General features: G+C 33.3%; 1 protein-coding gene and 1 long non-coding RNA gene across 3 annotated transcripts in view; one reads left to right on the forward strand and one right to left on the reverse strand.

The window, feature by feature from the left end:
- NUP35 (nucleoporin 35) overlaps positions 1-21,583 on the reverse strand; it is a 51,836-nt gene that overhangs the window by 27,990 nt on the left and 2,263 nt on the right. The window contains exons 1-4 of one of the 2 annotated variants that reach the window (XM_051986076.1): positions 13,706-13,782; positions 8,842-9,012; positions 7,481-7,608; positions 1,987-2,047 (exon numbers count right to left, since the gene is read on the reverse strand). In XM_051986076.1, coding sequence (XP_051842036.1) covers positions 1,987-2,047; positions 7,481-7,608; positions 8,842-9,012; positions 13,706-13,727 — 382 coding nt within the window. In that variant the 5' untranslated portion in view covers positions 13,728-13,782. Of the gene's footprint in view, positions 1-1,986; positions 2,048-7,480; positions 7,609-8,841; positions 9,013-13,705; positions 13,783-21,583 lie in introns of those variants that run through there. The other variant, XM_051986074.1, reaches the window with a different exon arrangement.
- Positions 13,888-21,583, forward strand: part of LOC127554498 (uncharacterized) — a 67,787-nt gene continuing 60,091 nt past the window's right edge. Inside the window, exon 1 of the long non-coding RNA XR_007951998.1 lies at positions 13,888-13,934. This is a non-coding gene — a long non-coding RNA (uncharacterized LOC127554498). The remainder of the gene's footprint in view (positions 13,935-21,583) is intronic.

Consider the following 21,583-nt stretch of genomic DNA (forward strand, 5'->3'; position numbering starts at 1 on the left):
GTCAAAATGGAATCCTTAAAATAGTGTAAAAAAACCTTAAAGTGATGTCCAAAGTTCTACATTCCACACCTTCTAACCAAACTTAATAAATTACATGGAGGATTTTTCATTTGTACTAATTTAGAGGAGGTAGGAAATCTGGTTCTTCTAAATCTATTATCAATTCATCCACTCCTTAAGATTCTAGTTACTTAGCCCCTCCAAACTTCTCTCAGTTCAATGCATTCCCCCACTTCCTAAGCCAAAATGTATAAAAAGTTTCCTCTTTTCAAACTATTGTTCTTCACCTATGCCTTTATGGCTTTCTCACAATTTTTGAAGGCAAGTCTTGTGATTAAGTTCATAACTGAAGCAGCAGTGGCTCTAAGAAGTGATTTAGCTTTGTATATTTTATTACAATTCTTATATTTTCAGAGATAGCTGGTAGCTAAGAGATCCTACACAAGCTATTGTGCTGGAAAGAATCTCTCAGCATTAGTTTACTTTTAATGACTTTTGATTTTGAACTTCCACACTTGCCTTGAATTCCATTAAAAGAAAAGAAAATTATTTTCACATTTAATTGGAAATAGAGGACTGAGTTGCTTTTAAATCTAATATATTTATAGAGTAATATCTGAACTACCTCCTAATAAGCTGCTGAGCCTGTTTCAAACTTCAAACCCTTTACAAAGTCAAATGATCATAGAGATCTTACCAACAATTCTGGTTCTCTACTGAATTTACCAGCTCAATGTAGAGTGATACATTTCATCTTTATTCTATCCCAGATAATAAGATGATCTTACGCTAAGTCCAATCCAAACCTCCCAGTAACAGCTTCAAATTCTGCTAAATATCTTGTCCAGTCCTACTCTATCTAGTCACCCATATATACAGGTCCAATAACTGACATCAACCACCTACACTCTATAATCCTTAGAAGTGTATATATACTTACCAGGTAGAGGATGCCCAATCCTCACCCCAGTACCTCCCAGACTAATAGGATTTAAAACTATAATCAAGTCCAACCCCATAATTTTATAGCTAAGGAAGCTAAGGCACAGCAAAGTATGACCAAGACCATATTGGTAGTAAAAGAATTTCTATCAAAAATCCCCCAAATCCAAAACTAAGTATCTTCCAACATACTACCCTATTCTCCATTCTCTTAACATTCCCTGAATTCTTTAGTGCTTAGTTCCTTTGGGCTTAAGACCTTTAGTTAAACCAGAAACTTCTTCCAAATTCTTATACAGTCCCCATTAGTCTACCTCAAAAATCTGAAGATCAGTTGTAAGATCATCAATCTCCATGAACTATTTTTTTCATACAGATTTCAACACAACCAAAGAAGATATCATTATCTTGCTAAATCACGAAATTTCATGGATTTATGAAATTTTAGAGCTAGAAAGAAAATTGGAAATCATCTCTTCATGTTATAGATGAAAAACCTGAGGCTCAGAGAGGATAAAATGTTTTGCCCAAAATAACAATGCTGGTTAGTACTAAGAGTGAGGATAAGAATTCAGGACTCCTAACTCTTAATGCAATGTTCTTTCTATTATGTCAATATTTCTCCATTTAGTTCAAAAGTCATCCCTCTCCCCCCAAAAAGTATGTGTGTGTGTGTGTGTGTGTGTGTGTGTGTGTGTGTGTGTGTATATATATATATATATATATATATATATGGATATGGATTAACACTAAGTAAACAAAAGTTGCTGTTTACCTTTGCTTATACAAGTAAAAATGAATTTCAATTCCAAAAAAATAAATAAAATATTGTGTCAAATAAATACTGGTTTCATCATATATACAAACATGGGACAAAAGGAAATTACCTAAAAAGGTCCACATCCTTTTGTACTAAGCTAAAAAGGAACACTTATTTGTAAAACGTGAACAAAGTTTGCAAAGTAAAAGAAAAAAATGTGATAACATCAATATTCTTTAAATCAAGGCATAAAATCAATCTTTTATGGTAAGGATGATATTTACCTGTTCCTGGAGAAGCTGGCATAACTCCAACCAAAGGGCTCTGCATTACTGAAATGTTGGGCTGTATTAAAAGAGAAGTAGGTAAGTTAAGGGATGAGTTTTTTTGTTTTGTTTTTTTTTTAATAATCTAAAACAAGTTCTGAATATTTTACTTCAAAAAGGTAGTATTTATATTACAAGCCTATAAAAAGATAAATCAGAATATTCACATCTAGTATATCATGAATATCTTCCTCCAGGAAAGAATCATGAGGCACAGTAAATGACAAGCACTGAACATTATAAAAATTATAAATTGACTATGCTGAGAGGAAAAGCCTGGTTACCAATTTCAATCATTGGTCTATCTAACCATGAGCTAATTTTAGCAAAGATCAAACATTAGCATTAAATTAAATAAGAAAACACTGTAAGCAATTACAGTAGTTTTAACCTGACCTTTTCAAATAATAAGCAGATTCTGAAAAATAGAAATGGAAAATATCAAGCTTAATTATCATTATGTCTTATAAATGTTTAATTAACGTAATGAGGCCAAAAGGGCCCAGAAACTGTTTTAGCCAGCAAACACTTTATCTTGATAAGCAAAAGGATGGCAAAAAAAGATAGGTAATATGGGCTTAGAATACAAATTCATTAGTAAAACACTTTAGAAGAAGATTGTAGAAGGTTATAAGCATCATCACCTCTTAAAATCACAAAAAATTAAAAATAAAAATTACCCCAGAAAGCATGTCCCATCTGGGCTCCATACTCCTAAGGACATTTAGATACCAAACTGCCAAGAGGAAAACAAATAAAACAGAAATCCAACAAATTTATCAGCATTTCTATAACTACTCTCATAAATGATGACAATGGGAAAAACAACACATTTGATTCTCAGCACCTAAGTTCTTTAAGTGAAACTGGTATGAGAACTGACAAGTACATATCAAGGAAACCAATGCTGAACATTAACAAATTTGAAAATACTTAAGTTCTGTCAAAGGGTGGAAAGAATGAAAAAAAATTAAAGACACACTGTCAAAAATGACAATTAAGATGTCAGTTAATAACTAGTCCATATGCTTACTTTTATACCTTTAAAAAATCTTTATGAAAATAATTTCCTTAGTAGACTGATTAGTGAAGTGCTTACAAAATAACAAATTTGTTAAAAAAGACTCAGTGGCAAATCTAAATAATTAATTGGTCCCAGATGGATAATATTCTGGAAGAATAATAATCATTCTTTTTTTTCCCCTAGTTTCTCCCTTTCTTTCATTTAATCATTCATTCAACAAGACAAAAGTGAAAGTCCCTACCCTCAAAACACTAATGTTGTATTGGATGGAAACAAATACACAGAGAACTGAATACAAAATAATTTTGCAAACTAATATCAAACATCAGCACTCCATCTACTACTTAATAGAAACAGAAACAAGAAGGTAGTAGTAAAACTTTTCTGAAGATATTTTCTTTCCTTGAAAGAGCCAGTTTCCACCTAGATGACTAAAGGCTTAAGTACTGGAACCCTTAGTTAATATAAAGATATGATAACTGATAATACTGAAACTAACTTTTGCCGAGTAAAGAAACTAAGCCCAGAAAAAAGTCTGCAAAGTCAATCTGTAATTCACAAATCAAAATTTGGCAGACAACAATCCCCACGAATGCAGCTCAACTTAGTAAATTAGGCTAGTAGTTCTGGGAAAAGACATACAAGTACCTTATGTTCTCTTGTAGAGATATTTAATTTGTTTATGTAAAAATGAAACAAATGTTTTCCAAGTCAGAATAAAATAAGAGACAGGCTCAACTAAGAGCCTATCAAAAAGATCCAATCTGAATTGTTTATAGGATGCTCCCAAGAAATTATACTGTTCATTTCTGTATTTGAATATCTTTTGAGTCATCCTTTAGGCATCAGACACAACTGGAACATAATTGAAGTACATCCAATGAAAGAAGCACAGAATCTAAAAATTTGACGAGATCTCAGAGATTACCTAGTCCTATAAGAATCATTCCCCAATAGCTAACTAGTCAATGATTAAGAATAGGTAATATTCAAAGGAAGAAATATTAGTTAACAACTAAATGACAAGATGCTCCCATGTCACTAATAATTAGAGAAATAAATTAATTCCAAAGTACCCTTTCACATCCAGTAGACTGACAATGATTATGAAAAAAGAAAAATTACAATTGTTGGAAAAAATGCAGGATATGCAGACTAATTCATTATTAATGGAGCTGTAAATTGGCCCAGACATTCTGGAAATCAATTTAAAACTAACTCACTAAACTAAACATTATAAAATATTCCTAAGTTGCACAAAATCTTTTTGCCTAGCTACTAGACCTATACTCCAGAGATCAAGAAAAGACAAAAGGACTTGTATATACAAAAATATTCATAGTAGCTCTTTTTGTTGTCACAAAGAACTTGAAACTAACAAGGTATCGATAAAGTGGGGAATGGCTGAACAAATTATGGTAGATGAATATAATGAGATGCTACTGTTATATAAGAAATTATCGAAGGAATCATTTCATAGAAACCTAGAAAGACTTGAAGGAACTGGTGTTGTATGAAATAATTAGAAAAAAACAATTGATATACAGCTTTTGAAAGATAAACAACTATAAAAGATTTAATTAATCAATGAACATTTATTAAGCATTTATTATATACCAGACAATCTCTAATCACTAAGAACTCTGATCAATTAAAAAAAAAAAAAACACTACAATTCCAGGGAAATGATGATGATGTTTATATTCATTTCCTGACAGAGAGGTGATTAAACTAAAGATTGAAGAACAAGGCGAGATTTTTGAACATGGACAATAGGGGATGGGGAAACAAGGGAGAGAAAATGAATATTAATTGAAAAAACTAACATACCCTATAGGCCATTTAAAATTTATAAAATGCTGCCCAAATAATCCTATATATTGGATACTGTATTATTATCACTACCTTAAAGATAAGAAAATTAAGGTTCATAGAGGTGAAATGACTTGTCCAATGTCACACAAAGGAAATCTCTGATGAGTCAAAGTCCAGCATTCTTTACACAATGCTATGGTGGAAGTCTCCAAATATTTTATACTTCTGAATTATACTTTTTGAGGCACTGTAACGACTGCACTACACCCAGGACACCCCAGAATCAGCCGGAGTCAGGATAAGCAACAGTCCATCTTTATTCTTGGTCTTAGACTTGGGATTGAACAGGATGGAAGCAGATTCTCTGCAAACGCCTTCTCCTTCGTATATCGCCAAGTGTGTGTCCCTGGCTAGTCTTATTTCACCCCTTAGTCCCTCTTACAATCCTCTATATACCAACCATTGAGCCAGCACCGATAGTGTAAAGGACCATTTTCCAAGCATATGCCCACAGAGTATTGTCCAATCAGTAGTTAGTCTCAAATGCTCAGCAGTCCCGAACTCAGTGCATCAACCCAATAGATTCAGCCCTCTACAAGGCACCACGACACAATGACAAGAGCACTGATTCTGTATTCAAAGGATCCAGGTTCAAATCCAACCTTTCATGCTTCTTCTTGTGCAACCTTAGAATTGTCATTTTCCTTCCTTGGACTTCAGTATTCTTATCTTCAAAATGAAGGTGTTGGACTTAATGGCCTTACTATTCCCTTCCAATTTTAGATATATGATCCAATGATGTATACAGTTATCATCTCCCCTAAGGAGAGTGAAGTCAAGTCAATAAATAGTTATTAGTGGCTTACTCTGTATATGGCAGGCATTGTGTTAATCTTTGAGAATACAAAGAAAACTAGTCCCTGACTTCAAGGAGCTCACAACCTATTAGAAAGACTTAGCATGGAAACTATGGACAAACAAAATTAATATAGGAAAAATTAGAGATAATCTCAGAGAAAAGGTACTAGAATTAAGGAGGACCAGAAAGGTTTGTTTTTGTTTTTTGCAAAAGTAAAACTTCAGGGAAGCTAAGAGAGATGAGGAAAGCATAAGAGATATGAAATAGAGTCAATTAGGAAAATAGAATAGAGTCAATTAGGAAAATAGAATGTCCTGTCCTGTTTAAGGAATAAGAAGGTCACTGATGCTAAGTGAAATGAGCAGAACCAGATCATTATACACTTCGACAACGATATTATATGAGGACATATTTTGATGGAAGTGGATTTCTTTGACAAAGAGACCTAACTGAGTTTCAATTGATAAATGACGGACAAAAGCAACTACACCCAAAGAAAGAACACTGGGAAACGAATGTGAACTATCTGCATTTTTGTTTTTCTTCCCGGGTTATTTATACCTTCTGAATCCAATTCTCCCTATGCAACAAGAGAACTGTTCGGTTCTGCAAACATATATTGTATCTAGGATATACTGCAACATATCCAACATATAAAGGACTGCTTGCCATCTAGGGGAGGGGGTGGAGGGAGGGAGGGGAAAAAAATCGGAAAGGAAACGAGTGCAAGGGATAATGTTGTCATTATAAAGTAATCATTAAATAAAAATTAAAAAAAAAAAGAAATAAGAAGGTCATTACAGTGGAGAACAATGAGTGGAAGGAAGTACAGAAAAATAGGAAGGAGACAGATTATAAAGGACTTTAAAAACCAAACAGAAGATCATATATTTAATAGTATAAAAGTCATTGGAATTGAATGAAAAGGGCAATAAAACGGTCAGATCTGTGCTTTAGGGAAGATCGCTTTTCAGAAGAGTGGGGAGACACTTGAGGTAGGGAGCCCAACTAGCTGACTTTCAATACCACAAGTGTGGAATTTATGGCTGACATCAGGAAAAAAAAGGGAGTAAATATGAACAACATTGTGAAAATAGAATCAATAGGACTTGACGAGCGATCAGATGAGGAAGACATCTAAGTCAGAGTGACCAGGCCTTCATCAGTAATAAGGAAGTTAGGAAAAAAGCTTTGTAGGGAAAGATAATGTTAAAGATAATTCAATTTTGAGCATGTTGCATTTAAGATTCCTATAGGGACATCAAATTCTAAATAATTCCTGAGGCAGATAAAGATATAAGACTAGAGGTTAGGTGAAAGTTTAGAGCTAAACAAATAGATCTGAGAATTTTCTGAATAGAAATGATAATTAAATCCATGGGAGCAGATAGAAGCATTTTCAAAGAAGGGTCTATGTGTATTCTTCTGACATGAACCTGAACACAATGTTTTCCATACAGTAGGCAAGGAAATATGATGTCAAATTAGTAACAATTCAAGTAGCATTTTCATGTAGATTATCATTAGATAAAGAAAATTCATTTGTATTTGTTGAATACTTAATAGATCTAGCACTGTTTCACTTAAGCAAAATGCAAAAAAGACATTTTAAAAGTTTTATAATACTCATATAAAAATATGCCTTTCAAATAACTCTTAATTTTATTAAGAATTTTTTAGCTAACATATTCATGTTTCAGAACCATTACACTCAATCCTTAATAGCATTAATCATCTAATGTAACTACCCCCACCTGTCTTCTTGAAGTTAAAGGTGTTGATCCAAGCCCTGGGCTGGAAATTTCATCATAGATACTTCTAACTGGTGGAGCACCACTTTTATCTTTATGAGATGGTACAACTGGTTGAGGGGGAGATCCACCTACAATAAATTTAAGCAAGGAATGGTAAGACAAGAATTGTTAAGTACACATATCCCTTCACAACACAACTTTCCCCATTGAGATTTCAATAATGTGTGGGTTGTCATGTTACTGTAATTTAATTAGGACTTTTTAACAGAATCTTTACTCAACATTGACCTACATATACCCTAAAATCTAATACTTAGTCCAAATTCTGTGGATACTATTTAAATACCACACAAAAGAGAAAGTACAAATGTACATCTATGCAAATTAAAACTGCACCAGGCCTATAAAGAATATTTATTAACTCACAAGGCAATTCTTTTGCAAATATCATTCCACAAAAACATAGAAGTTATTTTCTTTAAAGGATTTGCTTAACATCATGCTACATTTAAATAGAAAGTGCTATACCTAAAGCTGTGAACTCTTCATAAATGTCATTACCATAAGTTTGTAGAATAGCTTATTTCACCAATATCCAATACGTGAAATTAAGTCTGGTTAGAACTGGAATGCCCATGAGGAGATGTTCAAATTATACTAATTTTTGTTTGATATTTCCATTCTCAGATATTAAACCAAGATATTTAAATTGACTTTCATGTTGACATTGGCATTGATGTTATTTATGTACATTTTTAACGAGTGGTTTGTTCCATTACAGTAGTGTTGTTTGTAATAATTCAGCATTCAGTTTTATCTGCACAGTTAGTAAGTCTCGGGACTTAGAATTTAAAATAATCTTTTAAAAAAAGTAATAAATTTTTAGAATGGAGAAAGGAAAACTCTAACTACAATCTGGTTTGTAAAGAACCAGAGTGACACAATGCAGTGTAGCATAAAAGCCTCAGAACCAGGCAGATCAGGATTAATATCCTACCTCTAATACATCCATATTAGCCCTGGGCAAATCACCCTAATCTCTCAAATACTTGTTAAATACTTTTTAAGAGAAGTTACTCAGCACTCCCCATCCACAGTTCTCCAGTCTTTTCCCAGCAAGATACTATGGGGAAAACATAGGTTTAGAGGCCAGATCCTAGTAAAACAGAATCAGCTTTGCTCTGTACAAGCTATGTAAATTTAAGGAGAGTACTACACCTGGGCTTTACAACATCATTAGCTGAATTAGGGATTAGATTAGATGTCTTTAATATTATTAAAATGCTCCTTATAAATATGATTTTTTTTAAATTGTGACAATCACATTATAATTATTCTTAAAATTATGTTAAATTACCAACCTGCAACTAAAGGAGATCTCATTTCCATAACCCCCACACAAGGGCCACTGAAAGATCGAGGTTGTGGAGTCACTGGAGCTGGCAAATCTCCCATTAAAAAGCCAGGTAAGAATTGTGCATTCACTCCTGGCTTTGGAGAAGTAGGTGAACCCAGCATCATTGGTTCAGCTCCTAAATGTTACATAAAAACAAAATTAACAAAATATATCCAGTCATTCCCACAAATGAGCAAAGAATTTTTGAGAATTTAACCAAATTTTGGAATAAATGTTCATTTTTAAAATTATATGAAAAATTTAAGCTTTGTTTATAATATAAACAGGTGCAACTGAACTGCTGATAACTTCAAAGTCTTTGATATATCCTGAATCTAAGAAAACAACATTCCCTTACTAAATAAAAAATTGTATTTAAGTAACTATCAAATAGAACTAGGATATAAAAATTATTTTGTTTCTGCTGTAAGGGTCAGCATTCCACATATCACAACAATCTTAATAGGAATGATATAATAATATTTATATACAAACCCCTAGCAAATCTTGTATTTGTTCTACCTACCATTTCCCCCATATACATAAAATATTTCTTTATATGTGCATAGTGATTGTGTTTTCATCAATATTTCACCTGGCAAGATAAACACAAAACATACTAAAAACAAGTGTCAATTGTTTGCCAATATTTTAATGGTGTTCATGTTCAACTGGAATCATTTTCTTCCTTAAAACAGAATAAAACAGTATGATTTTGGCAAAATTATAGAAAATTTTTAAAGTTTTAAAATAATTAAATCAATTTTGTAACATTCTATCTCAATAAAAGATATTCCTTCCTTCCTTTTACTGCCTCATTCACTATCGGTACTTAAATGTTTGCTGAATGAATAATGTTACATAAAGAGTTAAGGGACAACTCACTACTGACCAAAATATTGTACTTTATGCAGATTTATCTAATTAAAGAAACAAATCAGTAATACTAAGAACACCGAGGGGTATCTGAAAAGAGAACTAATTTTTGCATCAATGAAAATAAGGTTAGGGATTTTTCAATTCCCAAAACATTAAGAATAATGTAAATTAATACATATGTTTAGTTTAAAAAGTGCCACAGTATACATATGACATTATCATATACACACAAACTATATACTCATTCGCACATATATAAAGAGATGTGACTTTCAAGAATTAGGACAAATTTGTATTAAAACTGTATTCTTTGTGTCCTAAATTTCTTCCTTTAATGCCTCATAATGGCATGGAGATAATACTAGTGCAGGCACGTCTATATAATAAGTTCTCAAAAGCAATTATGTAGATAGATATATAGAGCATATATAGGTGTGAAGTACTGTGCTAAACTCTGAGGACACTGTATAAGCAAGATAGTTCCTGTCTTCAAGGAGCTTACATTTTTTTTCCCCCTTTTTAAAAATTATTTGATTTTTTATTTATTTATTTATTTTTAATTATAGCTTTTTATTTAGAAGTTATATGCATGGGTAATTTTATAGCATTGACAATTGCCAAACCTTTTGTTACAATTTTTCCCTTCCTTCCCTTCATCCCTTCCCCCAGATGGCAGGTTGACCACTACATGTTAAATATGTTAAAGTACAAATTAAATACAAAATAAGTATACATGTCCAAACAGTTATTTTGCTGTACAAAAAGAATCAGACTCTGAAGTAGTGTACAATTAGCCTGTGAAGGAAATCAAAAATGCAGGTGGACAAAAATAAAGGGACTGGGAATTCTATGTAATGGTTCTTAGTCATCTCCCAGAGTTCTTTCCCTGGGTGTAGCTGGTTCAATTCATTCCTGCTCCACTGGATTTGATTTAGTTCATCTCATTGCTGAAGATGGCCAGGTCCATCAGAATTGATCATCATATAGTATTGTTGTTGAAATATATAATGATCTCCTGGTCCTGCTCATTTCTCTCAGTATCAGTTCATGTAAGATCTTTCTGAAATTATCCTGTTGGTCATTTCTTACCGAACAATAATATTCCATAATATTATATACCATAATTTATTCAACCGTTCTCCAACTGATGGGCATCCACAAGGAGCTTATGTTATCTTATTATTTGCCTTCTCAATGGCTAAGGAAGGAGTTGGAGGGAGGGAGAGAATTTGAATATAAAGTTTTTCTTTAAATTTTTAATTTTTTTAATTTTTAAAATTAAAGGATTAGAAAAAAATTTGTGACATTTAATGAAAGTAGAGAAAATAAAAAGGGATTAATGCATTAAAAAATGAGATGGAGGCCTGATTACCAAGAAGATGAGGCTAAATAAAGTTCACCTATAAGAGCTATGTCACTAAAGCCCAATGTTCGAATAGTTTCTACCACATTGAAAAACTTCACATGTATGCCAAGTACATATCTATATCTAAGGATAAAGAGCTCATCACTAGAAGGCTAGACAACTGGTGATCAATTAGTGATCAATTTTTTTAGCCAAGCACACATTCATTCATGAAAGAAAAAAGAAAAAATGGCCCTTGGTTCTGTTAATGTCCCTCTCCTTCTATAATCATAGTGGCAAATATAGAAAAGGGGAGAAAGGGAAACATTCTGGGAAGATGTCCAGAAGATTATAATCACAGTGGCAATTATAGAAAAGGGGGTAAAAGGAAGCATTCTGAAAAGATGTCCAGTAGATCAGTAAATTTAAAGTTCTCCAGAATTCCCTCAGAAACAACAAATTTGTACCTCAGAGTGATCAAAAACTAGTAAAAAAAAAAAAAAAAATCAAGACTTGGGGAAGACCAGGGTCCTCTGAACACAACCCAAAAAGATTTAAAGATCCCAGGACAGGGATTAACCAGAGTGAAGTACAAACACCTCCAGGCTAGCTTTGCAAAAACAACAAGAGGAGAACCCTGGGACTAGCTAGGTTTGGCAGAAGCCTCAACAGGAACCACAGAAACTTTCATCTTCCAGATTGAGTGTGGAGTAGGGCGGTAAGAGGAGTCTGAGTCCCCAAAACTGAGTGAACCTCGAATGATTAGAAATAACTGGCCCAGGTGTGCTGCAGAGACAAAGCCCTGGGTAAAAAAGAACCAGCACACCTAGTTTAAAAAATGCACAGCAGAAAACAAAAGAAAAACCTACAAGGATACAAAGAAAAGATGGACATTCTAGAATATAATTTGTTTTACTGTTATATATCCTTTCTTGAACTGGAAATTTATTATATATTTTGAATTCTCCCTGATGTTCTCTTGAGCACATAAAAAAAAAAGAGGGGGGGAGGGCAAAAGATATTTAAAAATTACAATTTTGATACAATCTATAAACTGTAACTTACTTAACAGCATTCAATAGTTCACTATTTTTCTCTCCATCTCAACTCCTCCATGTATATTAAATTTTAAGAGGAATTCTAAGGTTCCCTCAAACCCCTAATCTCCCAGTTTTTCAATGTCCTCAAAGCCCCAAACTCTTCTATTCTACCTCAGCTACACACATGGAGCTTTACCATTACTCATAAATGTTTAACTTCCTTGATCAAAAAAATCATGTACTCCCTCCAATTATATCTCTCCCTGTGTTTCACTTCCCCTTCTCATCTTCCCTCTCCCCAGAGCCTAGTCTTCATTCTTATCATTTCAGTCTCTAAGCCTCAGGTTCTTATAAATGCTTGGATTTCTCTTTCCCCTCTTTCCCAATAATGACTCCAGAGCTAACAAGTTTAGTATCACTTTCAAACCTCTTTCCCCCTTGTTCTATCTCTTATCCTCAAGCTCCTACCATCACTCCTCATACTCATAAAACATCAGGAAACAATGAAAGGAAAATCAATTTAAAGAAAACTTAACTAAAACCACAACTAAGCAAAGTCATCCCAAGGGTATTTAAGGATTAAGCTTTTTGGCAGGAAAAAAAAAGTATATTAAAAAAAACTAATAAATTATTTTTACCATCCCTAATTAAGATACTTCATTTTTCAACTCAGGACATTTTTTTCTAGTTTTCCCCCATGCCAAGAATGCTTTATGTCTACTGCCTTACTTCCCTGGCTTCTTCTAAGTCCCAGATGAAATCTCATAATCTACAGGAAGCCTTTTCCAGTATCTCTTAATTCTAATGCCTTCCCTCTCATGATATTTCCCATTTATCATATAGTGGCTTAATTGTGATTTTTTTTTTTTGGCATGGTGTCTTCCCCCATTGCATTGAGAGCCCCTTGAGAAGAGGGAAATGACCGTCTTTTGACTTTCTTTGTAGCACAACACTTAGTCTTGTACCTGGCACATAAGAGTCCACCAAGTATAGTCAAGGAACACATATAGACTCTCAGTCCAAGATATGCTTACTAAGGAAGTAGAAATGGCATTAAAGAAAACAAAGAAACAAAAAGTGGCTGGATTGTAAAAAGTATAAACAAGGAGGTCTGTGCTACTGCTGGTAATTTTGAGGATGAGATTTGAGGATGACAAAAAAACAAACAATCCCCAGACCTTATCATTACCAAAAAAACAAAAAATGATTGAAAGATCAAAAATTAGCTAAACACCTATTTTATCCATTTCTTTAAAATTTTAATAATAATTTATCTAAGAATCTCTACAACATCCTTGATAATATTAGGAGGGATTAGACTACTTTTTGTAAATATTTCACAGCAGACAAAATCTTCAATTTCATACACTTGACCAAGACTCAAACAATACAAGATCCCAACAGTGCTGTTTATTGACTATAAAAATAAATTTGATTTGATAGTACAAAATGGTTACATTAGCAGTTCTCCAAAATATTCTCCCAAGATAACTTTGCTTGATGATCTAATTACTGATTTTTAAATGAAGCATAAAACAGAATATAAGCTTAACAAAGATATTCACCAGTCACACAAAAGTGCCACATCGCAGTCGCTGTAAAATGCTCGTTTAACTTAATTGGAAGGCAGCATGATGTAGTGAAAAGTACACAAGCTTAGTAGTCAAAAGAACCATGTTCCATTGGCATCTTTGTGATGTCAAGAGAATTAAAGGAAGGTGTCCACCTTATTGGGTGGACTCTCTGTGGAGAATTTATGGGAAGACATCAACAAGAGCAGCAGTAAATGGACAAGTATGTATGGATTATGAATTGTACCATTAGAAAGAAAATCTAAGTTGATGAAATAACAGATGCAATTGAGTATTACTGATAACCCAAGTACTGAATTTTTATTTTCTCCTTCCTTTCTTTTTTATAATAACTGAAATATATAGCTTTTTTAATATGATAGAGCGCTTAACATCCATTATCTGATTTGAGTCTGACAACTCTAAAGCAAGCATTAGAGACATTACATTTTACCTCCCATTAGACATTATTCAAATACTTAAAATAGAAGTATACAGCTGTCAGGAAGCAAACCAGCCAAAGAAGATACTGATCTAATAGTAATATCGGGATTATGTTATTGTTACTCTCCGGAGTAACTGGCAAATAATTTTCACTCAAACTTTTACCAAAATTATTGAGGAAATACAGAAACATTAACTGAGTCAAGAATTTTCTTAAAAGTGAGAGATTTTTTCCACTTGTTCAAAGACATTTAAAAATCTCTCCCTTAATTGTTCTTTAAGATTTATTTTAATTCCCCAACTATTAGAAAAAGTATCAGACTATCAAATAATTGCAGAATATAAACTTGAGTAAATTTCTGTGATCAGTAACTAATAGCTTTAGGGGTAGAATGGAAAGAAGGCAGGATTGGAAGTCAATAGTTACTAACAGCGTCTGACACTAGTTGTTTTATCTCAGACAAGTAACCCATCTATTCATTCATAAAATAGATAACAGAAGATTTATCTAAATAATGGTTCTTAACCTGAGATCTGTGAACTACTTGTTTGGATTTTATTTTTAATATTTTGATAAATGGTTTCCTTTGTAATTCAATGTGGTTTATTTTAATGCATTTAAAAATAGCATTCAGAGAAGAACAGCATTGGCTTTTGTCAGCTGCCAAAGGGACATTATTACACACATACACATATATACACACAAAAGTAAAAGAATCTCTGACCTAGATGAATATTCTCAAGCTAATTTAGCCACGGCACATTTTGCATCTTGAAATTTAATTAAATAAAAAATTATGATTCTTTGAGGGAAGCTATAAATGTTGGTTCAAGAAGCATGGATAGAAAGAAATTAAAGAAATTAGAGTAGGTAATGAGTAAACCAAATTATCACTCTTTGCTGATGATATGATGGTATACTTCAGAACCCTAGAGATTCTACTAAAAAGCTATTAGAAATAATCCATACCTTTAGCAAAGTTGCAGGATACAAAATAAACCCATATAAGTCATCAGCATTCTTATATATGACTAACAAAATCCAACAGTTAGAGTTACAAAGAGAAATTCCATTTAAAGTAACTACTGACAATATAAAATATTTAGGAATCTTATTTGCCAAGAGAAAATCAGAAACTATATCAGCAAAACTACAAAACACTTTCCACACAAATAAAGTCAGATCTTCAATTGAAAAAATATTAAATGCTCTTGGATAGGGCGAGTAAATATAATAAAGATGACAATACTATTTAAACTAATCTATTTATTTAGCACTATACCAATCAGACTCCCAAAAAACTATTGTAATGACCTAGAAAAAATAACAACAAAGTTCATATAGAAAAACAAAAGGTCAGCCAAGAATAAACTACCAGGCTAAGCTGAGCATTTTTTTCCATGGAAGAAGATGATCATTTAATGAAACAGAGGAATTCCATTTGTTTCTAAGGAAAAAAACAGACTTAAACAAAAAATGTGATCTCCAACAATAGGACTCAAGAAAAGTAGAAAAAGGCAAAAGGAACTCTTGAGAACTATATTTCTGTTGGGGATATACATAAAAGCCACATGTATAATTTGATTTTACTGATATAACATAAAAAAGGGAAGTAGAAATGGAAAGGGGATAGTGTCAGAAAAAGGGAAAAGGGGAGATAAAAAGAGGGAAACTACATGTGACAATGAGGGAAAGGAAACTTATATCTGAGGGAACTTAGAGAGGGGGAGGAACATTGTGTGAATCCTACTCTCATCAGAGTTGGCTCAAAGAGGAAATAATTGACATATGTTTTACAGAGAATCTTCTCTCACCTCATTAAAAAGGAGAGAAAAAGGGAAAAGGAAAAAGAGTAATAAGGGAAGGGTACAAGAAAGGGGAAGGGGTTCAAAGGGAAGAGGGAGGGATACTAAAGAGGGCGAGCTGCATGACGCAAGTGGGACCAATAAGTTTAATACTAGGGAAGGGGGAAAGGAGGGCAAGAAAAAGAAAAGCATAATCTGGGGATATTAGGATGGCAGGAGATAAAGAACTAGTAATTTTAACCGTAAATGTGAATGGGATGAATTCTCCCATAAAGAAGAGGCAGATAGCAGACTGGATCAAAAATCAGAACCCTATAATCTCTTGTTTACAGGAAACACATTTAAAACAGAGAGATACATACAGAGTAAAGGTAAAATAGCTGGAGCAGAATTTATTATACTTCAGGTGAAGTCAAAAAAGCAGGGGTAGCTATCCTTATCTCAGATCAAGCAAAATCAAAAATTGATCTAATTAAAAGAGATAAGGAAGGAAACTATATCTTGCTAAAGGGTACTATAGACAATGAAGCAATATCAGTCTTAAACATATATGCACCAAGTGGTATAGCATCTAACTTCCTAAAGGAGAAGTTAAGAGAATTGCGAGAAGAAATAGACAGGAAAACTATAATAGCGGGAGATCTCAATCTTGCACTCTCAGATTTAGATAAATCAAATCACAAAACAAATAAGAAAGAAATTAAAGAGGCAAATATTAGAAAATTATAAACCAATCTCCCTAATGAATATTGATGCTAAAATCTTAAATAAGATATTAGCAAAAAGACTACAGAAAATCATCCCCAGGATAATACACCACGATCAAGTAGGATTAACAACAGGAATGCAGGGCTGGCTCAATATTAGGAAAACTATCAGTATAATTGGCCATATTAATAACCAAATTAACAAAAACCATATGATCATCTCAATAGATGCAGAAAAAGCATTTGATAAAATCCAACATCCATTCCTATTAAAAAACACTTGAAAGTATAGGAATAAATGGACTTTTCCTTAAAATAATCAGTAGCATCTATTTAAAACCAACAGTAAGCATCATATGTAATGGGGACAAACTGCAACCATTCCCAATAAGATCAAGAGTGAAACAAGGTTGCCCGCTATCACCATTACTATTTAATATTGTATTAGAAATGCTAGCTTTGGCAATAAGAGTTGAGAAAGAGATTAAAGGAATAAGAATAGGCAATGAGGAAACCAAATTATCACTCTTTGCTGATGATATGATGGTATACTTAGAAAACCCCAGAGACTCTACTAAAAAGTTATTAGAAACAATCCACCCCTTTAGCAAAGTTACAAGATACAAAATAAACCCACATAAGTCATCAGCATTCTTATATATCACTAACAAAACCCAACAGTTAGAGTTACAAAGAGAAATTCCATTTAAAGTAACTACTGATTGTATAAAATATTTAGGAATCTATCTGCCTAGGGAAAATCAGAAACCTTATGAGCAAAACTACAAAACACTTTCCACACAAATTAAGTCTGATCTAACCAACTGGAAAAATATTAAATGCTCTTGGATTGGGTGAGCAAATATAATAAAAATGACAATACTGCCTAAACTAATCTATTTATTTAGTGCTATACCAGACTCCCAAAAAACTATTTTGATAACCTAAAAAAATAACAACAAAGTTCATATGGAAAAACAAAAGGTCAAGAATTTCAAGGGAATTAATGAAAAAAGAATCAAATGAAGGTGGCCCAGCTGTACCAGATCTAAAATTATATTATAAAGCAGTGGTTACTAAAACTATTTGGTATTGGCTAAGAAATAGATTAGTTGATCAATGGAATAGGTTAGGTTCAAAGGACAAAACAGCCAATAACTTTAATAATCTAATGTTTGACACACCCAAAGACCCCAGTTTTTGGGATAAGAATGCATTATTTGACAAAAATTGCTGGGAAAACTGGAAATTAGTATGGCAGAAACTAGGCATGGACCCACACTTAACACTGTACACCAAGATAAGGTCAAAAATGAGTTCATCACCTAGACATAAAGAATGAGATTATAAATAAATTAGAAGAGCATAGGATAGTTTACCTCACAGACCTGTGGAAGAGGAAGGAATTTATGACCAAAGAAGAACTAGAGATCACTATTGACTAAAAAATAGAAAATTTTGATTATATTAAATTGAAAAGTTTTTGTACAAACAAAACTAATGCAGACAAGATTAGAAGGGAAACAATAAACTGGGAAAACATTTTTACAGTCAAAGGTTCTGGTAAAGGCCTCATTTCCAAAATATATAGAGAACTAACTCTTAATTTATAAGAAATCAAGCCATTCTCCAATTGATAAATGGTCAAAGGATATGAACAGACAATTCTCAGATGAAGAAATTAAAACTATTTCTAGCCATATGAAAATATGCTCCAAATCATTATTAAATCAAAGAAATGCAAATTAAGACAACTCTGAGATACCACTACACACCTGTCAGATTGGCTAGAATGACAGGAAAAGATAATGCAGAATGTTGGAGGGGATGTGGGAAAACAGGGACACTGATACATTGTTGGTGGAATTGTGAACACATTCAGCCATTCTGTAGAGCAATTTGGAACTATGCTCAAAAAGTTATCAAATTGTGCATACCCTTTGATCCAGCAGTGTTACTACTGGGCTTATACCCCAAAAAGATTTTAAAGAAGGGAAAGGGACCTGTATGTGCAAGAATGTTTGTGACAGCCCTCTTTGTAGTGGCCAGAAACTGAAAACAGAGTAGATGCCCATCAATTGGAGAATGGCTGAATAAATTATGGTATATGAATATTATGGAATATTATTGTTCTGTAAAAACTGACCAGCAGGATGATTTCAAAAAGGCCTGGAGAGACTTACATGAACTGATGCTGAGTGAAATGAGCAGGAGCAGAAGATCATTATATACTTCAACAACAATACTATGAGGTGATCAATTCTGATGGATGTGGTCCTCTTCCAACAATGAAGATGAACCAAATCAGTTCCAGTAGAGCAGTAATGAACTGAACCAGCTACACCCAGGGAAAGAACTCTGGGAGATGACTATGAACCACTACACAGAATTCCCACCTGCATTTTTTTATTTCCTTCATAGGCTAATTGTACACTATTTCAAAGTCCGATTCTTTTTATATAGCAAATTAACTGTTTGGACATGTATACATATATTGTATTTAACTTATACTTTAACATATTTAACATGTAGTGGTCAACCTGCCATCTGGGGGAAGGAGGGAAAAAGTTGAAACAAAAGAATTTGCAACTGTCAATGCTGAAAAATTACCTATGCATATATCTTGTAAATTAAAAGCTATAATTAAAAAAAGAAGAAGCAGCAGCAGCATGGATAGAAGAGAGGATTCTGAGAAATTAGATCTATAAATTTCAAGCTCTCCAGATTTCCCCCACAAATAAAACAGGTTTGCACCTCAGGATAAACAAAGACTGAAAAATCAAGAAGACTTGGGGTAGAACAGGGTTCTTCCTGGTAGAATGCAAGAAAATATGAAGATCCCAGGCTGAGAAGTAAGTAAGTGTGAGTGTGAACACCTCCAGACTAGCTCTGCAGAAACATCAAGTAGAGACCTATAGGGTTAGTTGGGTATGTCTGGATCGTCACAGGAACCACAGAAACTTTCACCTCTCAGATTAAGTATGGAATGTGTAGTGGGGTAGTCTAGTCCCCAAAACTGAGTGAACCTGAACTGATTAGGAACACTTGGCCCAGCTGTGCTACAAAGACAAAAGCCCTGGGCAAGAAGGAACCAGCACACCCAGTGAGAGCAGAAGCAGTAGGGTAGGGACACTGCTGGCTGCTGACACTTGAAGGAGGGAAAAGTTCTTGGTTTGGGGTTTCAGGTCAGAGTGGAGAGCTGAAATGAAGCTAGAGGCACTATCCCCTCACCCTGTGAGTAGAGATGCTTACACTAATACTTCTCATTAAAGAAGAAGGAAGAAGGAAGAAAGAAATAGCAACAGCAGCAAAGAAGAAGAATCCAACCATAGAAACAATGTAGGAAGAAGGAAGAACTGGATTCATCTTCACAGAACACTGAAAGTAAAAAAGCTGCTTCTACTCCACAGAGTAATGTTACATAGCTCCCAAACCAGAGAGAATTTATAGAACTAAAAAAAAAATTTTTTTAATCAAATGAGATATTTAGGAAAAACTTTTAAAAGTTTAAATAAATAAAAAGCATCCAAGAAAAACAAGATTATTTTTTTAAAAAGTTGACCAATTAGAAAAGGAGATACAGTTTAAAACACAAAAACAACTCTTTGGGGAAAAAAAATTGAACTGGGCAGAGAAAGTCAGTGAAGTTATAATAAACCGAGAAATAACAAAACATAATACAAAGAATGAAAAAACAGAACAGAATGAAAAACGTAAGAAAAAGAACAGATCTGAAGAACAGAAAATATAAAAATTGAACTACCTGAAAGTGTAACCAAAAATATAACTTTGACACAATAATGCAAGAAATAATCCAAGAAAATTGTCCTGGAATGATAGAACATGTGGAAAAAGTAGAAATAGAAAAAAAAAAAAATCTACTGATCACTTCTTCAAAGAGATTCTTTGTGGAAAACACATAGGAACATTATTGCCAGATATGGAAACTTCCAGATCAAAGAAAAAAATTTGCAAAAAACACAGAAAAAATAACTCAAATATGCTGGAGCTGCAATTAGAATTGTACAAGATTTAGCAACAGCCATAATGAAAAACTACAGGTCTTGGAATCATATATATCGGAATTCAAAATAATTAGAGCTGCAGCCAAAATTGTCATATCCAGCAAAATTATAATATTATATGAAAAAAATGGACATTCAACAAACTTGCAGATTTGCAAGACTTTCTTTCAACCAAACCTGAATGCAACAGAAAATTTAACATATAAGAGCCAATATCCAAGATCAATTTCAAGGAACAAATTTTATGGACAAATTGTTTATGTTTTTTACATAGAAATGTATACCACATGTTTAAGATTGACTACAGTAACTGGATAGCTCAAAAGCAAGAATAGGGCAGAGTTAAGATAAAAATAGTAATTATGTTATACAAATGGAGAGGAGAGGAAAAATAGACACAATGGCATTAAAAGGGGAAGGAGAGCTCATAGTTCTAAAAACTTATATCAGGAAATGGGCTAAACAGGCAATACTACATTATATATCACAAAGGTTACAGCAGTCTCCAAAATCTATAAAGAATTGAGAGAGAAGCCAAAGGTGGAGAAGACGACAAAGGAAGGGATCCATTGAGAGGGAAGGGGGATTAAGTTAATAGGAAGGCAAGTTAAGGAGCAGAATTAAAGCAATGAGTTAACAGGGATAGAAAAGAAATGTTTGTGTATATGGGGGTTAAGGGGGATTGTGTGTGTGTCTGTGTGTGTGTGTGTGTGTGTGTGTGTGTGTATCTAGATATGCAATTGCCAAATCTAACAGCCTTCTTTAACTCTTCATCCTTCTTGTTGTAACTACATATTTGACATTACAAATCAATTTAATACTCTCTTCTCTAAGATTTTTGTGACACTACTGTATCCTACTCCTTTCTCCTCCTGTTTGCTTTTCACAGT

The sequence above is a fragment of the Antechinus flavipes genome, chromosome 3 (assembly GCF_016432865.1).
Source record: "Antechinus flavipes isolate AdamAnt ecotype Samford, QLD, Australia chromosome 3, AdamAnt_v2, whole genome shotgun sequence".
Lineage (NCBI taxonomy): Eukaryota > Metazoa > Chordata > Mammalia > Dasyuromorphia > Dasyuridae > Antechinus > Antechinus flavipes.